General features: G+C 35.9%; 1 protein-coding gene across 3 annotated transcripts; it reads left to right on the top strand.

The window, feature by feature from the left end:
* Positions 1-561: 561 nt before the first annotated feature.
* On the top strand, positions 562-22,527 carry LOC123876694 (titin-like). 3 transcript variants are annotated; one of them, XM_045923000.1, is made up of 4 exons: positions 562-741; positions 16,970-17,009; positions 19,223-22,278; positions 22,375-22,527. In XM_045923000.1, the coding sequence occupies exons 2-4, from the start codon at positions 16,971-16,973 to the stop codon at positions 22,487-22,489; spliced, it is 3,210 nt and encodes a 1,069-aa protein (XP_045778956.1). In that variant the 5' UTR covers positions 562-741; position 16,970; the 3' UTR covers positions 22,490-22,527. The 3 variants fall into 3 exon arrangements, with proteins under 3 accessions (XP_045778956.1, XP_045778955.1, XP_045778954.1); XM_045922999.1 differs by lacking the exons at positions 562-741; positions 16,970-17,009 and adding exons at positions 17,759-18,059; positions 18,192-18,951; XM_045922998.1 differs by lacking the exons at positions 562-741; positions 16,970-17,009 and adding an exon at positions 17,759-18,951.
* Positions 22,528-25,157: the final 2,630 nt, after the last annotated feature.

Raw genomic sequence — 25,157 nt, 5'->3', positions numbered from 1 at the left:
TTATTCAATAGCAATATAACTATAACCACTTAATATCTGTAAAAGGGGAAACCGTTAGTTATAGCGCAGGCAGTCGTTGCCGCTTGCTGGTGATGCATGGTTCGTAGTACGATTTACGAGGAAATTGATAGATCTATACATTATTTTCTTAAATTCTCTCATAAGCATAGATAAAGTAGGTATGCTACGAAGCTCACAGAGTTCCAGGTGGTTCCAGTTAAAGGTGTCTTGTAGGATCATGCTTAGTGAAAATTTATAGCAAATTAGCAGTTTTTACATTTAATTTTGTGATCAACTTACGATGAGAGTATCATTAAATCAGTCGACTACGCATTTAAGATTAGCCTTGATAGACTGTTTGTACCAATTAAATAGGAATTACAGAGCTTTTCAAATATCTTTTTGCGTACTAAGTATGATCAATGACTTTTCAAGAATGCAAACGTAAACACTATAAATATATTATAATGTTAGTTAGACTGAAAAATATTATGGATCCGAGAATATATTATGATTACGTTATCTTCGTTATATCTCCAGTTCAGTAAATAGGGTTCCCGCTCACATTCAAAGTGCCGCGTCCGGCGAGGCTTGTCGCCTTAGAATTTCGTTCAAACAATAAAATTATAAGCGATTTTATAAATAGATGCGAGCGGTGGCGGCGTGGGAAAGTTGGTAGTCTTGGTCTGGAGAGCGCAAGACGTGTGGTGCTCGCGCGCAGCGGAACTCAACTGTTCGCAGGTTTGTTGAACACCTGTCGCACCTCGCAATGTCATTATCACTTATTATAATAACACTCCGCATAGATAACAAAGCTCCAACCATGCTCCGACCATCATTCATCGCGCGCGCTTTTCTACACGCTCATTTTGGCAAGCGAAACAAATTCTTTAAGCTTTTACCCAAGTGACGAAAACATCGTTAAAATAATCAGTGGAAAACTGGAAAACCTATTATTACGACTCACATGACTAAAATTTTCACATACTCTAATACAGGTAACTTTGTGTGAAATTGTTTTTCCGGCGGTAAAGTTTTTAGTGTAAGCTTACAAGCTATTATAACTTTGCCGTAGTTTTCCTAGCGTTTCCGAATAACTTTGCATTTCTTGAGAGTCAGAACACGTGTTAAATATTATAAAGTATTATCGGAGAGTAATTATGTTTAAGTTCTTTTGATAGTTTGTTAGTGGATTTAAATTTTAATAACGTTAATTGAATCATTAACACAGAGGTAAGATGAGCACGCCCCGCGTGTGTCTTTTTGAAATTGTTAACAGTGTACTTATCGGATTTTATGGAAGCGTAGAGTAGGTATCTTTTGGATAAGATTCCATCCTTTTTCGTGTTTCTTAGGGATAAGACAAGGGGCACTTTCTAAGGGGCAAGACTGCGTAGTTTAAGTGATTTTAGGACTCCGGAAAAGTAATTGAGTTTCACTTTCACTCCAAAAAATGTTGGTGCCTACAAAAATAGGCAATGGTTGGGATAAAGACTACTCGGACCTCTCGAAACACTTAAACACTTGAGCAAGACTTAGGCAAACCTAGATGTTTTAGTTAGATGTATACATTAACATTTTCTATATTATACTCGTATTACAAAAGGAAAAACTGAGTGACCTATCAACGTACCTACAGCTCAAACCGCTTGAAAGATTTTAGAAGCTTGAGATTGATTGTAGGTTTTTTATAGCGTAGATCTCCATACTAAGAAAGGATTTTCAGTAATTCCATCCAAGTGAAGCCAGATCGGCTAGTATGTGTCTGTCTGTCTGTTGGTTTTTCACAGTTCGTCCATTCAATCTTAATCATACTTAAGCTACATATAGCTTGGATCCCTTTGGATGGCCATAGGCCATTTTTAATTCAGGAAAATAAGAGTTCCCACGGAATTTTAGAAAAAACCTAAATTCAAACGGACCAAGTCGCGTGACCTGCCATCTAGTTAGTTATAAAGTTAAACGAAACTGATTTGATACTGCTCGAGAGATGCGAAGTAAAATGTAGATTATTTCTGATGATAGCGTAGGTGGTGTTTAGGTAACTTTTGCGCGTTCGTCGCAACGCGACTGCAGTATGAAACTAATTTCGAGTTTTAGTTGAGTTATTTTAGTAATGACCTCGAAAATACCCGAGGCGCCTTGTTCGCGTCTCATTTAATATTACGTAGCATAATAAACAGCCAATGAATATAATAAACTGTAATCCATGCCACCGGAATTATAGTTTTCAACGTTCACTGTCAAAGAAGATAAGTGAAACATGGCACTTCTAAATTGGTATCGCGGGCTTTAAACCATAGCTTAGGGGCGTATCCGCATTGTACCCTTACTTTTCAGGAGATACCTATAAACTACTATATTATAATAACTAAGTAAAGCTAATTTCCACTTCCGTTCGTTTTCTTCAAAAGTTGTCAAAGTTACCCAACATTATGATGATTTGAGACTGTCTCTCGCTAATCCTGAAATCAAAAGCATTCGCATTTTTGCTTATATAACCTGCGATATGTATGTATAAGTATATTATTAGAGAATAGCCCGTTTATAGCCCATAATATAGTTGCGTATAGCCCATTTAAAACAAGCCAATAAAACGCATTTCAGCCTATTTTGCGTGCACTCCATATAGATGAAAATATTTTAGAATCCGTTTGCGAATAATTTTTAGGAAACATTGGCAAGCGTTGTTGCTTGGGTCAAAAATTCTGTGAAAGTAGTCCGCGGTCAGAAAGTCCTAGCAGGTTTTGTGAGAATATTTGCTATAGAACTGATGTTTTTCGTACACCACATTTGGCTCACAAATATAGTAAAGCACTAGACACATCAGTAGAATGGAGTCGAGACGATTTTTATTTTATTTACAACTCAAAGTAAGCTTTATTAACTTTGGCTTTGGTATAAGGGATGAAACGCGCGGCTCGCCCAGGCGCGCCTGACGAGACCGCGCTTGACTGCGTTATGATATAGTTGAGTTTAAGCTGTTATCAAAAAGACTTGCCTTCATTTCGTCTGTATGCGTTAGCCTTAAGACGTCCCAAGATCATCATACATACCTTCTGAACCGGATCATAGTGAACAGGAAAGAGTAAAATATTGAAAATATAATCTCTTCATTACGATATTGGATCAAATATTCGTAGAAATATTTTAAAATTCCAGATTCATTCTCCGATGGAAAGTTTGTGATGTTTGCGACGCAAGGTTTAAGAAATGACGAGAAAGGTTGTTTGATGTTAAAAACAGAAATGATTTAAAATTCGAATTGGAATTTTTATTCGATTCTTGCCAATTGGGTCAGTTATTTTCGGAGCAGTTTTAATGCAAAGACAATATAAAACGCATCTTTTCTCAGCTATTTATAAAATCGCAATATTATTCCGTCTGTATGTGCACGCATCACATAGATACACTATATACCTACCTATTTACATTATCTTAACGCGACACTCATTATTATAAAATGTGTCTGTTTGTTTATTAGTTCGGGCTAATCTTTTGAATAGCTGATCCGATTTAACCAGAAAGCAGGTAGAGGACTTTGCAATGAGTTATCTAGGCTACTTTTTATACTGAAAAAACAATGGGTTCATATAAAACATATTTAAAAAATCTAAATCGATCAAGTCCCGTAATTAATATTGACACAAAAAACGTTTTTGTTAAAAAGATTACCTCAGAAATTTTGTTAAAGGAATTTTATTATGAAACTTTTTAAAATATTAATCCGTTTTTGGCGGCGTTTCATATAAAATTCTTTAGTCAACTGTACGTACTGAGCACCATAAAGGCTTTGCTTTGAAAATGGATCTCTTTTATCGTAGAGCCGCTAGACTGCCATCTTTTATTCCTTTAGAGCCTTTCTTTATACATTTTTAATTCTTTGCAACCGAATTGTTTGTAACTGTTTCCTTACATAAGTCAGAGTCACGGCCTGTAGTATGATGTCGGTATTTAACCAGTGAGTTTCAAACACGATTTAATTAAGTAAATTTAAAAATGCATTATTGTTTCTGAGATTGGTAGATTCAAAGGCATTTCAATAAAAAGTTATTCAAATCAAAAACGTTTTTCATCTGTCTGTCTGCTAGTTTTGCACGGCCCATCCGTATGTTTGGTACTTACTTACTTAGCCGCTATCTCGGAGGCTAACTTAGGCTACTTTTTATCCCGTAAAATCAAAGAGTTCCCACTGGATTTCAAATCAAAACACAAATTCACGCAGACAAAGTTGCGGGCTCTAGTTGATTATAAAGCATATAATGTTAATATTTATCAAAAATTTAAAACTACTACCTACCTGATGCCCGCGACTTCATCCGCGTGGAATTAGGTTTTTAAAAATCCCGTGCGTGGAACTCTTGGATTTACCAGGATAGTAGCCTTTGTCACTGTCCAGGTCTTTCACTATACTCATGCAAAAAAATCACGTCGATCTGTTACTCCGTTGCGACGTGATTGAAAGACAAACCAACAAACCAGCAAACTGTAACACACTTTGGCATTTATAATATTAGTAGTGAAATAGTGGCAGTTAATGCTGTTACCTGTTATAATGTGTCTTCCAAATAGGTACTGAAGTTGTGTCTAATAACTAATTAGATTATTGAAGCGTCTAAATCGCTAATAGCTAAAGACACAAGGTCAGAATGATAAAATATTGTGAGGAGAAACCAGCTTGCACGTTATGACCGATCATGTGCCAAGTGAAATAGTGTTTGGCAATAAACCTAGCGATGTTCGTGCGTGTTTGCCGGACGCCGGCCGCAGACCGTTGGAAAAGCTTCAAGAAATGCCAGCTCCGTGGATAAAAAGCATTTTTTTCGCTTCTAAGTCGCTAATGTAAAAGCTTGTGATGATAATTAACATAGAAGTTGAATTCTTAGTACTAATTCCAAACGTTAAAAAGAAAAAATAGTAGTAAACGTAATTGAGAAAAAGTATCGTCTGATCAACATAAAAAGCATTCAAAATCTCATTATATTCATTTATAGAAGGCATAAAATTGATATTTGTTGAAAGATAAAATACTAGGCATTTCCTTCCTCTAAGAATAATACTAATAATTTCTTATTATCACACTGATTAGCTCATTTAAGATAAAATTAGCCTAATTCAAATCTTTTTAACGATAATAATTATAAATTATACGGACATAAATCAATAGGTAAGTACATTATATAAACTGACTGTCTGAATGACTGATTTATCAACGACGCACAGCCGGCCTAAAGCGTTAAAAATTTGGAATTTCGACAGTAGGTTCCTTTTAATGTAGGCACTTCCTAAGATAGGATTTTTGGAAGATAAAAGGGTTAAATAGGGGATGAAAGTTTGTATCAAAGTTATTTTTCCAAGTTATATTCACGAAAATTGATATTTAGGCTGTCGGTTAAAAATGAAGAAATAAGCGTTTCACGATTTTTAGAAATTCCACCCCCTCACCATTTCTAAAATTCCATTCAAGCATTGTCGGGGCGGATTAGCTAGTACCTAAATAGATATTTGGTTCACAAACGTTGTAGGAAGCGAATGTGAAATTCAGTAAGCGAAGGGACAGATTTCATTTATTAGCTGGCCGCTGACGTAGGCAGGTACGTAAGAAAGCGAATTCCTCGCTATGGCTTACACCTGTGATAATGGTAAACACTTGCGTGGAATGTGACGTAATCGTCGATATGAATCTCACGTGCGAAGGTGTGTCTGAAGTTACATCATAGAACTTTGTACTTTAATACTAGTAGAGCTTTGTAATTTATTATAACGAAGAAATTAAAAGAAACGATACCGTTTTAAAGGTTTTTAGGCTTTTCACTGTAGATTTATTAACGATTAAATACTTTGAGCAGCTTAAAACTTTTGTGATTCAGGTAGAGCTGATAAATATTCTTCATCATAGTTGGTTTATGAGCGAAGTAACACTAAATCAGCAAAACTGCATTATAAATTCCGACATTTCCAAATATATTGGTGCGAGAGTAGATATCAAGTGATCATTTATCCGGCTGGTTCGTTATCGGTGCAGTTTTATAGAATCCATTTGGTGAATGGCTGGTAGAGCTGGAGGTGTGCCAACCTCGACGCTGTGACGTCACAACCGTAACGTGATCCAGGTGATATGAACTGCCAAGTGTTAATGAACTTTGAGGTTACCGTTTTCAATTTTTAGGGTTGTTAAGGACATCGCCCCCGATGTCTTAGCAACAGCAGCGCGTAGGTAACACCAAAAACAATTGAGTCTAAAAAAATATTGCATACTAGAGGATGCCCGCGACTTCGCGTGGATGTAGGTTTTTGAAGATCCCGTGGGACCTGTTTGGTTTTCGGGATAAAAAGTTATCTATGTCAAATAACATGGACGCAAGCTACCTCGGTACCAAACATACAAATCGGTTGAGCGGATGAGTCTTTAGGAATCCCGTGGGAACTCTTTGATTTTCCGGGATAAAAAGTAGCCTGTGTCCGTCCCCGGGAAATAAGTTAACTCTATACCAAATTTCGTCAGAATCTGTTAAACTGTTGAGCCGTGAAAAGGTAGCAGACAGACAGACAGACACACTTTCGCATTTATAATATTAAGTATGGATGGAAGTATCGATGTATACCTAATGTAGATTTTTACTATACTTAATGAAGAAAGGATTTATAAATATTCTTGGGCAGCGTCCCGAATTGTCTTCATAATCATCCTCATGATCAACTTATTGTCAGCCCATATAAATGAGCACAGGGTCTCCTCTAGGAATGAGATGGGTTAAGTTTAGGCCATAGTCCACCACGCTGGCCGAGTTCGGATTGGCAGACTTCACACACCTTTAGGAACGTTATGGAGGACTCTCAGGAATGCAGGTTTCGTAACGATGTTTTCCCTCACCGTTTAAGCAAGTGATATTTAATTACTATAGCTCCAGTTAGAGATGAGTGTCCGGGATCGAAACCCCGACCTCCGAATAGGAGGCCAGAGGCGAACGTTTAAACATATCTATCACGGCTATTATAAGTTACACCAAACAAATTAATTACCTCCCACCTAAAACCATGTAGGTACAGACTTTGGACAGGAACTAATGTTAATGCGTGTTTGAACGAGCCAAACACGTAGTATTTATGCGAAAGCACATAAGCAGTACACAGTAAACAGTCACATTACTGCACTATTTCAATTTGGGAGTCGCGCACGATTCCACCAGTTAATCATCCGTTATGGCTTAACATTAATGAATGTCCAATTTTGTGCACAAACCTGAATTTGCATGTTACTGTTGATTTGATAACGACAAAGCATTTGGTGTTTTTTTGCTGCCACAGCCCGTAGGTCATAATGGAAAAAACTGACTCGTGTAAAAAGATTACTTGGTTATTCATCCCTCCATCCGTGTGTCAAGATCTTTTTTCTCGATAATTGCATGAGATACGGGTCAAGGTGCCCACGCACTCGAATTCCACTGCAGCGGAACTGCGCGTCGCGTCAGTGCCCCGCACGATATTCTCTCCAGCCGCGACGCGCGGCAGTGACGTACGCGCGTCTGTTCCGCTGCAGTGCAGTTCAAGTGCGTGGGCACCTTAACGGTGCCTGTTTTTGAGGACAATGCAGTATGTGGCCGATCACTCTATCGGTCTAATCTGTAATTCTAGATATTGTGTAGTTATTTGTTATTTCATTATTCGTCGATTCAGACTTATGAAAGCACATACGAAAACAACACAACACGATACAACAATGAAGTAAATCTACAAAATATTATTATGTCGTAGGGTCTAGAACCTAGATAATACTAGTTAATTATTGATTAAAATGGCATAAATATTAATGATCAACGATTAAACTGTTCCTCATTAATTATAGAAATTGTTAATCATTAATTATAGAAAAAAAATTGAAAATTTTAGAATTTTAATCAGTTTTAGAAAGAGCAATTAAACGTGTATTCCTTAGAATACACGTTTAATTGCTCTTTCTAAAATTGCGGGTTCATATAAAGAGCCTTACAATACAAGTCCACAAGTGCTCTCGTATGGCGTAACATCGGGGTTAATAAAGGCGCATATTTCTCCGTTGCAGACGTAATTGCAGCAAATACGCGGTAACGCCCGCAGGCGATAAAACACACATATGTCGGGAGAGATGTGGTACAGTTGCTGACGGAATCTCTTTACGCATTCAAATCATCAAAATTAATTTTAAACAAAATTTTGAAGGTGCTAAGAATAACTCTTTAATCGTCAAAAATAAAATAAAAGTGGTTGGCGGGAAATACCTCCATATATTTTGGTCCAAAGTTAATAAACCCTGACTTATGCAACCCAGTTTGCTTTTATTGACTATCAAAGATTAACAGTAAAGTGACTTAAACCACCTGATATGCAATTGGCCCGAGTTAATTTTTGTTCGATATAAAAATAACCTTTGAAATATTTTTATTAGTATTCTGCAGGCGATTGTACAGTCGTAAAGAGAAATGTAATTGTGATAGCAGATAATAAAGCGTTGCTTTCGCAATTCGCTGGCAATAAAGGTGACTTTGGAGCCGTGTTGGAAATACCGCATTATTTGCTGAAGATGCTGTTTACAGGCTTTAAGCCAATGTAAAATTTGGACGAGTGTTTTTTTAAACATGTTGTGAAAATGCTATTGTTGTCTACAGCTGTAAATAAATATCTTGCAAGGAATGCCACAGAGCACAATCTTATATCAAGTGGCTCCCAGAAACTCATTAATTGAGATCGTCCGTCGTCATTACTGCATCGACGCAATATCGCCTGCTAATCAGTCTTTTATCGGATATAATATTTTGGAGAGTATACTCAAGAAGTTTACAACCTTGTTCCTCCTTTACCATTCTACTACATAACAGCAAGCAACCGTGAGCATTGGCACCCTTTTGTGGTCAACATCCAATCTACACAAAACGATTTTTGGTCAAAGTTTCTGATGTGAACTACTAAGGTGTGGAATGGTCCCTCCAGTATCCGTGTTTCCTGCCGCGTATAACCCAAATACTTTCAAAGCAATGTTGAATAAGCATCTTTTAGGCAAGCGCGCTCCAACCTAGGTATGCCTCATCAGTGCTGCATGACTGTCAAACAATAAAAAAAAGTGAGAGATCTCCGAACACCGCGCTTTCCAGTGCGAGGTCTAGGACTCTAGAATCTAGATTTCTTCGAAATAAAGTGCTCCTCTTTTAGTGAACTACTTTTCCTTAGTCAAATAGTCCTTCCAAGCGAAGTATAATCTCCTACCTAAGTACTTATACTTATTTCTTTATATGTACACTACCTACATATAAACAAATAAGATACCTACTGATTAAATTGAAATATTATGATTGCGACTGTCCTCGTACATGAGCTTAATATCAAAATATCTAACGGAAATATCTCAGGCACCACGCCAAAACTCTAATACCCACATTTCATTAAGACAATAACTAAATGGTGTCTGTAATTGTATTTGCGTTTAAAGCATAATATTCCAAATTAAATACGCATTCTCCATAATTTCAAGGCTACTTAATAAAGATTTGTCGTTCTTTACATGGGGCGTGTTTCTCTTAGGGTACTAGCAACCCGCCGCAGCTTTGTTTCACAATTTATTATAATATTGGTAGCTTATTTTTCATTTATATACTTTTTGAAAAGTATGAAAATCTGTTTCTGAAATTAGCACGAACTCAGCGCAGCGCGGAGGGAGTTTAATCCATATCCATACTTAATATTATAAATGCGAAAGTGTGTCTGTCTGTCTGTCTGCTACGTTTTCACGGCCCAACCGCTGAACCGATTTTAATGAAATTTAGTACAGACTTGGGATACTTCTCGGGGAAAGACATAGGCTACTTTTTATCCCGGAAAATCATAGAGTTCCTACGGGATTTAAGAAAACCGAAATCCACGCGGGTGAAGCCGCGGGCATCCTCTAGTTTATAATATGTAGCGATTTCTATATCTGCGTACAGATCTATTATTTTATAGAACGATAATGTGTCTAGTATGTTAAAATATCAGTATTAACTTAGATTTACTAAGATAGATCGTTCAGTATTGAACCTCGTCACAATACCTAGTCTTATGCTCCTGGAGAGTAATTTTCTTCCCAGATATTTTCTGCTAAGCTTTTTTATTGCAATGTCAGCAGCAATAATAAGCTGTTCTGATCGGTAAATACAGGCTGGAGAGTGCAATCGGTTTTTATACTGGTAAAATAGTGGTTATAAAAATGATGCATTTCTTTCATGTAGTTTCTATGGAAGAAAAATATTTACTTTTAATGGCTAATCGGAATTAATCTTGCCTCCAAGTCCGTGTATTTAATCTTTTATTCTTAAATAGGTATTTATTTACCAGGTGTTTGAATAATATTTTAATGGATATATTATATGCAAGCAAAAAATCACGCCGATCCGTTGCTCCGTTGCAGCCCCATACAAACCAAAAATCTAACAAACCAATAAACAAACACTCTTTTTAACCCCCAACCCAAAAAGAGGGGTGTTAATTTTGACGTGTGTATCTGTCTGTGGCATCGTGGCTCCTAAACTAATGAACCGATTTTAATTTAGTTTTTTTTGTTTGAAAGGTGGCTTGATCGAGAGTGTTCTTGATCGAGAGTCATCCAAGAAAATCGGTTCAGCCATTTGAAAGTTACCAGCTCTTTTGTAGTTACTGTAACCTTCACTTATCGGGGGTGTTATAAATTTTTTATTCACACTTGTGTATTTATATGTTGTGACACCAAAAAAATAATTACACGCATCGACCTGAGAATCTTTTTTTCATCGGTTTATTAAAAAGGCGAGTCAAGATTTTATTTCCTTATTTGGAAAATGCTGGAAACACCTAGGTAAAGTCACGTTTGCCCGAGGCCAGGTCGATTGGAAAAATAAAGGCTCTTTCAATGGTTCTTATCTGTTTTCAAATGTCTGGGAACTTCATTTAGTTCTGGTTTTCAAGAAACCTGACCAATGAATTCGATGTAGTAAGTAGGTACTTACACTCGTTTTTGCAAGTATGAGGGATAAAGATTTTTATAAGGCCGCAATTACATCTGTAACTTGTAAGTTTTACTCACGTAAGTGGCTTACTTGATTAACTTACGACAAATTTACTAATGTAATTTACTAATGTGTGTAATGTAATGTGTATGTTTACAGGGATGTTTAGGTACCTAAACATTCCTGTAAAGTGTGAGTTACCTTAGTAAAGTTGAAAACTTACAGGTGTGATCGCGGCTTAATAGATGTTATTTCAAATAAAAAAAATTTAGTTGCAGGAAACATCTGCCCAGCCTTGCTAATGAAATATTGAACATCCGTTGCATATAAATTTCGATTTGATTACAAGGTCGGGTCCTACATTTTGTTATTGTTGATTCCTATCGCAAAGTTATTCCTGGATTCGCTTTTTAGCAGACTTTCTTGTCACTGAGCTTTATGATAATAATATTATAGAATTTTATTAAAAAGCTTTAGATTACCAGATGATTTAGAAATAGTAATAGAAGCCCCGCCGCCAAGCGATTATACGATACGATACGATGCGGTGTAGAAACCAAAGGGGTATGTATGGGTTTAATAAAAAACAGCCATAGCCCTTCCAGGTTAGCCCGCTTCCGTCTTAGACTGCATCATCACTTACCACCAGGTAAGATTGCAGTCAAGGTCTAACACGTATCTGAATAAATTAAATACGCAGTTTATTTTCTCCGATAAATTGAAAATATCAATAGTTAAAAGTAACAATTCAAAACTGCTTTAATATTAACCATAGCTCAATGTTTTTGAATAGCTAATTAGCACCAGAGGCCCATACAAAACGCACCTATGAAATTAGTACTATTAGTTACAAATCTGATTTGTACCTAAAGCGAAAATTGTAATATAATATTATTATGAAATCGCTGAAAATGTATAATAAGATTGTATTGCGTAGCGAAAAATCGTAGGTCTATGGTATTGATAATAACCAATGATAATATACCAAAGACATGTTACGTTCATATTATAATATTATGGCGTATATACGTATAATTCATAGCCGGTGATGTGATGAGTAAGACGGATGGTGAAAACTTATGAAAGAGTAAGTGCCCTAGCTGATTCTGCTCGGTAGGAAGGGCTTTCGAACTTCATAGTAGAATAGATTCTTTTGATGATTCAAAAGCGCCTGAAATTTTATTTTGAATAAAAAATCTTTCTATTATATCTATTTTTAATAAGGAACACTAAACCGATTTTTAATCGTTACATTTCGTATAACAAGTGTAAATTAAAAATTTATAACACCCCTGACAAGTGAAGGTTCCAGTAACTAGAAAAAAGCTGATCGCTTTCAAACGGCTGAACCGATTTTCTTGGATGATATAAGAACTTGGATTATAGCTAAGAAGTAAGAACACTCTCGATCAAGCCACCTTTCAAACAAAAAATTAAATTAAAATCGGTTCTTTCGTTTAGGCGTTACGATGCCACAGACAGATACACAGATACACAGATACACACGTCAAATTTATAACACCCCTCTTTTTGGGTCGGGGGTTAAAAATAGAGACCAGTATCCAATGTCAGCTGAAATTCAGTAGTAAACATTGTTTACTTTAGGTTTCAAGGATAGCTTTGACACGTTGTCGTAGGGTCGCCAACTTCAAGAAAAATGTTACATTATTTTAATATTAAGGTCAGCGCAATTAATCGTTGAATACAGTAAGATTTTAATTGTATAAATATCTGGTATTGGCTAACACTTTATACAGCTGGGAAGTTTTTAATACAAAAATCAACTTGAGAAAAAACATAATATATTGACTGACTGTTACTTGTTTTTGTGCGACTCGTTGGGAACCCATCAGGCTTCTTCTGTAGAAGAGAGGCTTATTTACAATCGATTAGGTAAATCGGTAGGTATATGTAAAAAATCGATTGGTTTCGGTAGATATTGTCCGTCGATATTTAGTACGGAATTTCACTCGTTATAGACTTCACATGTATTACCGAGAATATTATAAGGCTAGCCGCACTTTGGATACGTTTGCGTATAAAATTGGATTTGTGCGAATATGTACGAACACGCACGAACATACCCGACCTTTCATGTAGTAAGTGAGTAATACAGACTGCCGTGTATGACTAACTAACACGACTCACGAGTCAAATTCGTATGAAAATGCATCCGAATTACGGCCAGCCTAAAGGCTAAACCTATCGTTATCGCTATCGTACGTTAGTTTAGTTCCAATATGTTCTTGTTTAAAGGATCAGAAAAGCTCGAAGGAATAAGTGACACTTTATTCACCATCCCGATCAGGACGTGCGGCGGTGATCATATTATGCGGAACAGTGCCCGAAGGAAATCTCAGCATATGAAATTCTCCCGACAGAATTTGCCTTTCAAACTATGGGATTTTCTCGCGAGCCCGCCCATTATTTCGTGTAAAAAACTGCTATGGCGCGACTGTCTTCTCTCAAGCAAGCCGAACTTACTAGCTATTTTCTTTCTGTGGACAAAATATCAATAAGTTAGATTCTTTAGATATCTTCTTTCTGATGCTTAGCTGAGTCACCTCAGTTTCGTTTCAGTGGAATATGTGAAAATTCATATCAAAGGTGTGTAGAGTCTTTCACATAGAGAAAATCTTTATGAAAATCTCAAATTTCCATAGGACGCACCCGCACATCACCTACGCTGTCCCGCTCCGAATTAGCGCGGGGGCGGTGCGGGTGTGCGGGGCGTCCTCACCCCGATTGCCATCTCGACTTGTCACGTACCCGTCTAACATATATAAATAACCCTAGTAGCTATACCCGCGACTTCATCCACGTATGCCCGTAGGAACTATTTTATTTTCCGGAATATCTCACGGGATTATTGAAATCCTTAATCCATGCGGATAAAATCTCGGTTATCTACTTTTGGAATACGGATCTCTTATGCATCCAGTTTTTGGTTTCTGGGTTAGTTCATATACAAATCCCAATCTTAATAACTAGTAAGCTGTGATTCTGAAATTTTAAATGTAGGTAGTTTCTGGTTTATACCCTGAATCAACATAGAGGTAAGCTACATTTTATCCCGCAAAATCAAAGGGTTCCCATGGGATTTTGAATGACCTAAACCTACGCGGACGAAGTCGCGGGCGACAGCTAGTTTAAAATAACGTTTACTTAGGTACTATTTTTTTCGATAGATAGATTGTATCATTTAAAAGTTGAGTACAAATCAGGTGCCAACAGGCCTCCGTCTACTCTGATATAAAAATATTGTAGGTGGCACGGATGGATTTATTGAAGCGCCCCATCTATTTTTACGTTCCGTTCTTTGCAAAAAATAGTTTATTACGTTGAGTTATAGACCATGGAGAAGCAGATCTCATATCTTATACATGAGGAGTCGAAAAAACGCACGCACTTAATTTTTTATGAAGATACTATTATTATTAATTAACGAGAGCAAAATTTTACGGTAGTAAAATTATAAATATAGTTATAGTGCAATACCTTTATACCTTATTAAAAGTTGGTTAATGAGACAAAAATTGCAAGAATATTAACAGAGTACAAGGTCAGCTTACATTATCTATTCTATTGATTTCAGCATTAATTTATTGAATGACAAAAAGCAAGACTGGTCCTTTTGGCCACCAGTTAAATCGTAATCTTCGATGCTCTTCGATTAGTCAATCAGCACGAAACATAGTGAAACTACATTTCAGTCAACAGTGAGAGAGTATCACACAATCAGGGGGTTGAAATTAACCCGTGTCAGTCACTGTTACAGTCTTAATTGTTGTGTTTGGCTGAACTTATGGTATTTCTGCTGCGACAATGGATTTTGACCAATAGCGAAAGCTTGTTAGTAGCAGATTGCATTCGTATAATGTGGCTGTCATTTTACCACAATCGGTTCACAGAGATGATTGCGATCGTCACTGAGTATCTGACAGTTCTCTGCAAATTCAAGTGGAGGCGGTTAATTTAGGTGGTTTCACGGAACATTACCGCCTCTAGTACATGACAACTCTCTGGTTTATTACGACATGGATCCCATTTGCGTCAGTGTGTATGAAAGCTAGATAACGGGTTCGGGTTAATGGTCGGATCTAGTTGGATTGCTGCCTAATGCTCTCTGACACGTTTGATTTGTTTTTTTCGGGATCGAAATTTGAGTATCGGGTGCTGAAAACGCTACTTTTTGAATGAGTTCAAACGGTTTCAAATATGTTTTGATCGTGTTTCCTGTTGTTTCAACTTTTACTTATTATTTCGGTCGCGATTTGATTAAACACTTCATCAATTTTTTTTCTTCAGAAAATTATTAAAATATATGTTTCCCCTCCAATTTTGATATGATTACCAAGTCAGGAGTGAATACTGAATAGGCATTGCCTAGAAAAATGCAGCCCATCTTAGTGTACCTACCATCACTTGGCAGTAGGTCTGATTGCAGCTAAGCGCTAGTCTATAATAAAGTTAAACATCAGTGCTAATTTTAATCGCAATTATTCGCCATTGGAAACAGTATAATTAAATTACTCGTCGCATTCATTTGATGCTTTTATGAAAATAACTGTCATTCATTTCCAGTTTATTTTTAACGTAATATCGCATCATCGAAATCTCAACAATGGTGGGTGCCTTTGATGACGTCAAAAATGAAATTACTTGGACATATACCCTCATTTAGCTGCAGTAATGTAATAAATTCCGTTACAGAAGGAACAGCTATATTTTGTAAGTAGCTTAAGTCCGCGACTTCGTCAGCGTGAACTACACATATTCCAAACTCCCATTTCACCTCTTTAGGGGCAGGATTTTCGAAAATTCTTCATTAACGGATGTCAATTTCAATTTCAATTTATTGAAATTCCATAAATACATTCCTTAAATATAACATTTGGAGTAAATACTATGATTATACAAGGTACCAGATATGGATACCCAGTTTAAAGTGTCGCAATTTGGTCTGTGCAGCAGACCGTAGTAAGGAGACCCATATTTTTACATACGACATAATAGATATTTGCAGTTAGCATTTAGCTACTAGCCTGATCCGTCCAGTAGTTTGAGCTGTACTTTGATAGATCAGCCAGTCAGTCAGTCACCTTTTCCTTTTATATCAGTCTACGGACGTTCACTATTGAACATAGTTTTTCCGTAGTGAGCGCCACCACGCCCTGTCCGCAGCCTTCCTCATCCAACCGCTTCCCGTAACCCTCTTTATGTGGGGTTGTGGGGTGTGTTTGAGAAACTCCAACGGGATCTTTCTTAATTACCTTCCTATTCAGGTTCTTTAATTTTAAATTCAGATGGACGTAGTAGCGGTTACAAACTAGTAGACGATGAAAAGCAAGATAGGCACTACTTAAAAAATAATAAACGAAGTAGGAAAGCACACATGGGCTGAAAGTTAATTCTGAAACATCCAGAATTATTATAGCTATAAATCCAGGAATTTACGTATTTTGGCACGAACAATAGTACGTAAGTAGTTTATATGTTCGATCTATTTGTCCAATTATGCTATTAATGTTGTTATTTGTACAATATGCGAAATAATTGGTTGTTATTTATTGTCATCGATAATGTAATGTTGTTTATTTAGATGTCACATTACATATTAGGCCATTAAATTTTAGGCAATTCATATTTATAAGTACAACGTTTACATATTTAACTGTTTCTATTTTTGGAATGACGGCATGTTGGTGTAGCGGTAATAGACGTTCTCCTATTCAAGGTCTCCGGGATTCAGTCCCGAGAAAGCAACTCTAAGTTTTCGGAGGTAGATGTGCGTTTAAAGCAATTAAATATTACTTTCTTAACAGTCAAGGAAAACATTATGAGAAAATCTGTATCCTCTGGGTTGAAGAAAATACGTGTTTTTTCCCGACGCCCATGATTCTACCTCTTTTTCATCAATCAATTGAAACTCTAGTAGTGCGTGTTACTATGTTTCATGAACTTTATCTCTGTTTCAGAATGGCAACTAAAACAACGTCTGCAGAGACAGAAATAACAGTAAGTCTATACATACATACTATGTCTTCATTGGCTAGCTACATGTTTGAGTCGAAGTTAAAACTTATATGGCTAACTAATAATAAATGATTTTTTTGAATGTGCGTAAAACTAAAATAATAAAAAGTAAGCTAAATTATATATACCTACATAACAGGCATCTAAAACATAGTTAAAACTTTAAGTACATATTATGTAAATTAACGGTTATTCGAATTATATTTATTATTTCTCAAATAAAAGAGATCACTATTTTTCCCTATATAAAATAAATTGTGTAAAGATTCGCAAATAGATTGTTTTGAATAAAAAACCGGACTGCGAAAAATGAAATCGCTCCTAAATATGTAATTGACTTTGTTATTATGTTGTAGAGATTCTTATCATTTCTGGCCTAATGCCAATGCTAATAACATATGATGTTTAATAATAAATTTATTTGACTGTCACAGAATTGATAATCGAATGGAATTGGTGTAAACAGTCAAATAAAAATTGACACAGAATTTTAATCCGAAAGTTAATTCTGCAGCTTCTGCTGAGTTATCGCTAAAAATAAGTATGAACACAACTGAAAAGTTACAAATCCTTGGATTTGAAAGCTGACGAAAGAAGAACGTTGTTAAAAGAGCTTTAGTAATGAATTCGGAAGTTACAGAAACACAAGTTGTTGTGACGATTTTCTCAAGACAAATTGTAGACGAAGCTTCCAATATTGGGGTCGCGACCAAAATACATGGCGGCAGCGCGTAGACGGCAGTAGGCGGCAGGCGGCGTACGCGCCGACCGCGCGCAACACTCGGGCATCAAATGTACCAGCCAATCCACCATCGCTAGGTTATATTTAACTGCTGCGACCATTAATCTGCATGTTTCATTACAAAATTTGGCAAGCCGTTTTCAAAGTGCAGTGATGTGAAAATTAATAAACATTGAAGTGAACTGTACCGTCTAAGTGAAATTTATTAGTGTTCACAAAGCTCGAAATATTACTAGTAACAAATTATATACAGGAAGTAAATATCATAATTTACGGTAACGCCGGCTCTAGTGAGTATGTTACATCTATTTTTTACTGATCTTGTCAATTTGCCAAATAGTGTTTGAGCTTTGGGCGTTGTTTAAGATTCTGTGGAGATGGATAAAATAGTGTTGATTTCATGAAGCATAAACTCCTTTCAGCAATATGAATCCTCCGTCAGCGTTGTTCGGCGCAATGAATAAAGAACGTAAGCCATTCACATATACGCCGGGAGGGCTAGATCTCTCTGAGATCAAATCAGAACGTATGGCCCAAAGGTTGATGAGGAATGCAATGAGCGAAGGAGTCCCTGAGACGCAAGTGCAGACGATACAATCACCCCCGCCTCAATTGAACTCAAGTGCAATGCCTAATTTCAATTGTTTACCTGTTCAAGTTTTTCCAACATTTCCCCTACCAGCGAACCCTAAATCATTATTGAGATCTAGAAGTAATGCTAATCCTTCAAAAGCATCAAATTCAGCAAAAAATATAACTCCGACGTCATCTTTACTTATTGCTGATGATAAACCTAGCGCAGGTGAATCGAAAAACATAAACAAACCATCTTTGTTTACGTTAAAGGATAATAATGCACCATTATTGATAAATGATACCAAAAGTGTGTCAAATAACTCATCTTCATTTAAAACAACTAATTATGGAAGCGATGTTCACGCAGAAATTATATTACCTGAGAAAAGCTATGATGCTGAATATTTTGTTATGGAACCTCAAGCAAACATTGAACGAATGGGAAATGAATCTAATAAATTAGAAGATAATACCATCACTTATCGAAGCGGCAACAACTTATTGACTTCAGATATTCTTTTGGATACTGCTACTAGTATTGAAATAAATCCAGTAGTACTAACATCTTCAGCGTTGCAAGAAAGAGCGACAAATGATAATGAACAGGTCGATTTGAAATTACTGTGCACTTATTATATTTATATTTATATGTCTATTTGCATTGTATGTTATACGTACTTACTCTACCGCATAAAAGATATCTAAAGAATGTACTAATATTATTGTGAGTTTTATATTTATAACTTAAACTCTTATTTTAATTACTTTAATGATAATTTTATTGACCTTGAACTTTACTGTCACATTTTATTCAAAAAGTTCTAAATAATGTTGGTATAATGATTTATCTATTTTCATTTAAAATTGTTTTTTTCAGAAGAAAGTCAAAATTGTCAAAAAACAATCAAAGACTTCAGAAAATGAGGCAGACCAAAATGGTGACACTGAAGCAGCAATAGTAGTCAAATTACCATCAAAAAAATCATCAGCTAAGACTGAGACTAAAGTAGAAGTTTCAAAGAAAACATTGCCCGATGGTTCAGTAGAAGAAGTTAAAACAACTATTACAAAGACAACAATAGATGGTAAAACTGAGATAAAAACTAAAACGGAAACTCAAATTTTCCCAAAAGAAGAGGATGATACAGTAGAAATTGAAGAACAAGAGGAGGAAGGTGAACATGTAGTTATTGAAGAAAATGAAAGTGAGCGAAATGAAGAAGAGTCTACCACTGTAACAAAAAAAGAGATTTCTGAAAACAATCCCACAGAAAGTGAAGGAGAGTCCAAAACGACTGAAATAAAAGAAAATGGACATATTATTAGCGGAGAAGAAAAATCTGAAATAAGTACTACAAAGAAGATAGTTGTGATTCAGTCCACGGATCAAGAACCTGAAGAAGACCAGGAAGAAGAGGTAGAAGAGAAAGAAACAGAAGATGGTGATGTTGAAGTAGAGCAAGTAATAGTTTTAAAAAAAGTTGAAGATAAGAATACGGAACAGTCTAATGATGTGAACGGGGATAGTAAAATGGAAACAGCTGATATGAACAACGAAGAGGAGGCGGAAGAAGTGGAAGAAGAAGTGGAAGAAGAAGAAGTAGTCGATGAAGAAAATGAAGAAAATGGACAAACAAATCTAAAAGTGGAGGATAAAAATGATACTGAAGAACCTGAAGAAGATGAAGAAATAGAAGCTGAAGAAGTTGAGGCCGAGGAAGAACAAAATGAAGAAGTCGATGAAGAAAAGGAACAAAATGATGATAAAGAACAATCGCAAGAAAAGGAAAAGATGACTATGACTGAAATTGATCAAAAGTCTGAAGAAAAAGAAGAACCTGAAGAGGACGCTGCGGAAGAATATGAAGAAGCAGAAGATGTACCGGTAAACATAGACTTGGCAGAAAAATCTGTCGACATTATTAGTGATAAAAGTACAGAATTGTTAGTAAAAGAAGAAGTTGAAAAGATAGAACAAGAGAGTGAATCTAGTGAAAAGGTAGTTCCAAATCAAATACCATGTTCGGAATCATCTGTGCCAAACGAAGATAGCACCAAACAAAAGACAGATGAACAAGAACGCGTAGTTAAAATAACTTTCCAGTCGGAACCAAAAGTGTCATTTAGAGAGCCATCGATTCCTCTTGAAAAAGTAGAAGATGTCGAGATTAAGCCAATCGGCCCAGCTCAAGAAATAATAAAAAAGTGTCATACAGAAATAATAACTACTACGAAGGATGAACCAACTGGAGCATTAAGTACTCAGACTAATTACAACAGAATTGAAAATATTGTGACTGTAAACCGTACTACAAAAATTCTAGATCATGCATACGAACAGGCTGAGAATACTATTCCCCGTGTAAATCCTTACTTTGTACCTCCTAATGTTTGCCCCCCTGATCGTATTTTATCGACTCCGCAACCAATTTCAAAATCATATCAACCAATATTTACGCCAGAACCTCAAACAGAAAGGAGACATAGTTTACTTCTTGACAGACTTAGTGTGGATCGTCAAATTCCTGTACAGCAACCAGATACCTATCAAAATAATTACCAGTATAATAATCAAAGCTATGGACAAAACCAATGGTCGCAAGAACCACAATCTGAAGTTTTGACTGTAAGCAACGTTAAACCTAGTGCAATTACTAAAAACCAACAGTGGTATCAACAGAGTAAAAGAGAGGAAAATTATACTTCTAATATTGTAACGCCTACACCAGTTATGCCTAGTCAACTGTCTCAACCACAATTTCAACCAAAACAAAAACCCCAGCAACCACCACAACCACAACCACAAGCGCAACCACAATACCAGCATTATGTGCAACCCCAGTATACACCGAAACAGGAATTTCAACCAACTTATACAGATAATAGTAAACAGAATTCATTTAACAGTGGTACAACGAATTTCCAACAAAATACTTATCCAAGTTACACTCCAAAGCCAAGTTGGGTAAGCAATACTTTCGATCCAAAACCTACTCCTGCTGCCCAGTATAATCAGTATTCAACACTAAAAAAGGAATCAAGTGAAAGCTATCAGAAAACGTCACAACCATTTTCTTCGTCTTATGTTCCTCCACCTTGGGAACAAGACTCTAGTTATGTAGTGGAGAATCAAAATTTCTACCAACCACCACCTACTGCCGCTTACACTCCTAGTACAAATCAATCTTGGAAACCTAAACAACCGGTAAATAAATTTTCGAAACCACCGCCTAAAGCATATATCCCTCCGGCTCCAAACCAATCTTTTGTTAAGCCAGTGTCAAGTACTGATGCTCAAATATTGCCTGGCCGCAAAACTTACTACAGTGAATATGAAAGACGTTACATATCTGTGCCGGAATCTACATATATACCTAGTGAAACAAAGTACCAAGCTCAGCCTGACCCTTCTCCTCAGTACTATTTCGATAACAACGAACCAACCGAAATGGTGGAGCCACAATGGCGAAAAGAATTAAGAGAGTTCACGGAGAAGACTTCCCAAACTACAACTACACAAACTGAAAAGACTTCGATAATACCACCTTGGGAAGAAGACCCTAAGTATGCCACAGGATATAACACATATACCACAAAGACAGTAACACCAAGTTGGACTCAGACGTTAAGACCCCGTTCCTGGCGAGAAACTAGTTACGAACCCGAATATGTTGGATCTAAAGAGTGGCCAAAGACCAATACTCTCGGTCGTGGGCGTCCACAAAGCTCTTACGTAAGAAGCAATATCGATACGATTCGGGAAAGAACAAGAGGAGTATCGGTCGACCGATACAATCCTAATAGTTATCAATCGCCACCATCATCTGAACATCCTCCGGTTCAGAGTCACACGCTGAATGCAAACAGTCATCCAAAGACCTATCATAACCCTAGCGTGCCTACATATCACGCCCGCAACTCTGCTGAATCTAGGTAAATTTTATTTTGCAAAAAAATTAAATATTTGCAATAACGTTATGTTGAAAATATTGTATGAATATGTAATCAAAATAACTATTTGTATTTCAGAGAGCAAACGGCACCATCACCTTACATTCAACGTACATGGGCGGAGTCGAAGGCTCCTCCTGTCCAATCCAGGTCATTCAAATACCTTCAATGGATAACTGGCACCGAGGATTAAGTGCCTTCTTAGCGTTAAAGTACTCGTAAAACGTATTTTAAAAATAATAATTTATTTAGGCTATAAAACTTGCGAATCAATTGTGAATCGAATGAACTTTTATAATCGAAATCGAATATGTGCAAACAGAACATTATTTTTTGTCGTGTTTGTGATCGTCACAGAAATATAATATTATTTTAGTTTATAATATTTTTAAGAATTGTAAAACTTCAAACTCAATTTAATTTTAACAATGAATTTTGTAAAAAACGCTAATTATTCTGCTATTACGTTAATCTGTGTCTTCATCATTATCAACATTAGTAAGTTATTCAACACCTAATGTGATATTTGTGCATGTGTATTTTTGGTAAGTCGTCTATCTCCTAGTCTTAGCTTACAATGTTTCATGTTTTTTTTTTCTATTAATAGATAGGTAGGTACTTAATTGTTTAACTTGGGACTTAAATGTTATAGGTATCTAATATTCTGTTAATCTTAGATTATAATGTTTACCAGTTAATGTTGATGCTAAATCTATTAATATTTTGTTTAAAATGGGACTTTTGTTAACTTCACTATCGATATAATGCCAAAGTAGCTAATTAGTTTTAAAACGGGAGTGGAGTAAAGAACAATGAAATGAAATTATTTTTTTATCAAATATTCGAAAGCACTTGTAAAAGTTTACTTGAATAAAAATGATTTGAATTTGAAAATTCTAAGTCATAGAGAAAACCAAAATGCTTAATTTCAAGTTTCTAGATCCAACGGTATGAGCTGTGCGTTGATTTATGTCAGTTATCAAGATATCTTCTTGTAGAAAATCTAATTGTCTTATTTTTTAAATAATCTTTTAAGTGTACAGTGCTTCTTCTCGTCTTTTATTACTAAAAAACGTACTATGTCCACTTTGTACACTATTAATCGTGCAATCAGCATTATTTATGTGTATTTGGGCATACACGCAAATATTCACTTACACTCACACTTACTCATATATACTACTCAACATAACACACAAATTCACGTACACATAATATACACCCACACAAACACACACACACAAACTCACACAAGCACACACACACACACACACTCACACAAGCACACACACACACACTCGAATTGATATTCAAATATACACATAAACAAAACACTTATTCACAAAAACACATACGACACACACGCCACACACACACACACACACACAACAGACACACGCACAAAAGTAAACAAATACACATAAACATTTGCTGGTTAAAGTAATAAATTCCTTATAGATGGATTTTACTATTATTATCGCACACATGTGCTGTTGTATTTTATTTATTTAACTTTTATACTAAATATCCACTCAAATATTTTAATCAATAAAAACAATCTATGCTATCGTAACTAAAGTTTTTCTGCCCGGACTGTACTTAACGTAGAAATAAGGTACCGACCTAGTAATTTAGAAAGTTTCAGATTTAGATTTACCTATTTTATTGTAATGAAACAATTTAATAGGTTAACATAGTTTATATTAATATTATTATAATTAATATGTAAAATAAATCGTGCCATATTATTATTTTTTATTTATATGTAAGTATGCATGAATACCTATGTTGTAACTATATTTCGTTATTATTTTTAATGTGGAATTGTTGAGTTTAATTAATAAATTATTTAATAATTTTTAGCCCACTGTAGTTTCATTTCATTTCAATGATAGCTTACATATGACATCTATTAAATAAAGAATTTGTGGTGAATTCGATGGTGAAAATATCGTATTAAGAGTATTTAGATAGATCTACAGATTAATTACAGATTTAAAAATAAATATTACTCATACTAAGATAATTAATCATTAAATTCAGCCGTTAATAAGAGTTAAAAAAGTTAGTTTTGCACTACAAAAAGGGAACGCGAAACTCAGATGTTTATCTCATTCAGACAAAGCAATAATTGGACATTTACAATCGGCGACAAATGTGCTGGCGTCTGGCCATTATTGCCGTTTTCCTTGCAAATTGCATTTTTTTCTTACTTCTTTATCGCTTTTAAAAGTTTTAAAAGAAACTTTGGCAGTTTTATGAAAATTCAGGGGATGTTGCACCGATGACAGCAGCAGACAGCAGCTTGCTATATTTGTTTTTATTATAAGTTTCAACTGTAACTTTGTAAAACGACGGCCACAACTGCGCGTCTTGAACGCGCGATGCGTGAGCACGACGCGAATCTGTGTATACGTGCTAACCTACGCGACTACAACAGTTGCGTACTTGCGTAGGTGTGCATGGCGCCATTTATTAATATCGTGGGAAGGGACTGCGTTACGTGGCTGATGTTCCCACTTCGTATTCGCTTTAGTTACGCAGGTTTGGATGATGCTTAACAATGTAAGAGAATCCAACTGGGTACTTACTGTTCCGAACAACAATTTACTTTTTAGTATGCCAAAGTGCAGTTCCCCATTTAATCGCTAAAAGTGCTGTACAATTTAATATTGATACTAGTATATTAGAAACAGATTTATAATATACACAGGCATTACATAGGCATCTTCGGGTTTTCATATTAGCAACACCAGTCTCTGATATTGGATGATTCTAGTATTAGGTGACTGCCGTCAAACAAGCTAATCTAGGTTCGTATTTACACAGGCATCGTGTATGCCTACGCAACCTGCCTAGTA

Source organism: Maniola jurtina, chromosome 22 (assembly GCF_905333055.1).
Source record: "Maniola jurtina chromosome 22, ilManJurt1.1, whole genome shotgun sequence".
NCBI lineage: Eukaryota > Metazoa > Arthropoda > Insecta > Lepidoptera > Nymphalidae > Maniola > Maniola jurtina.
Note: the sequence above shows the minus strand (reverse complement) of the source record. Positions and strands in the feature narration are given on the sequence as shown.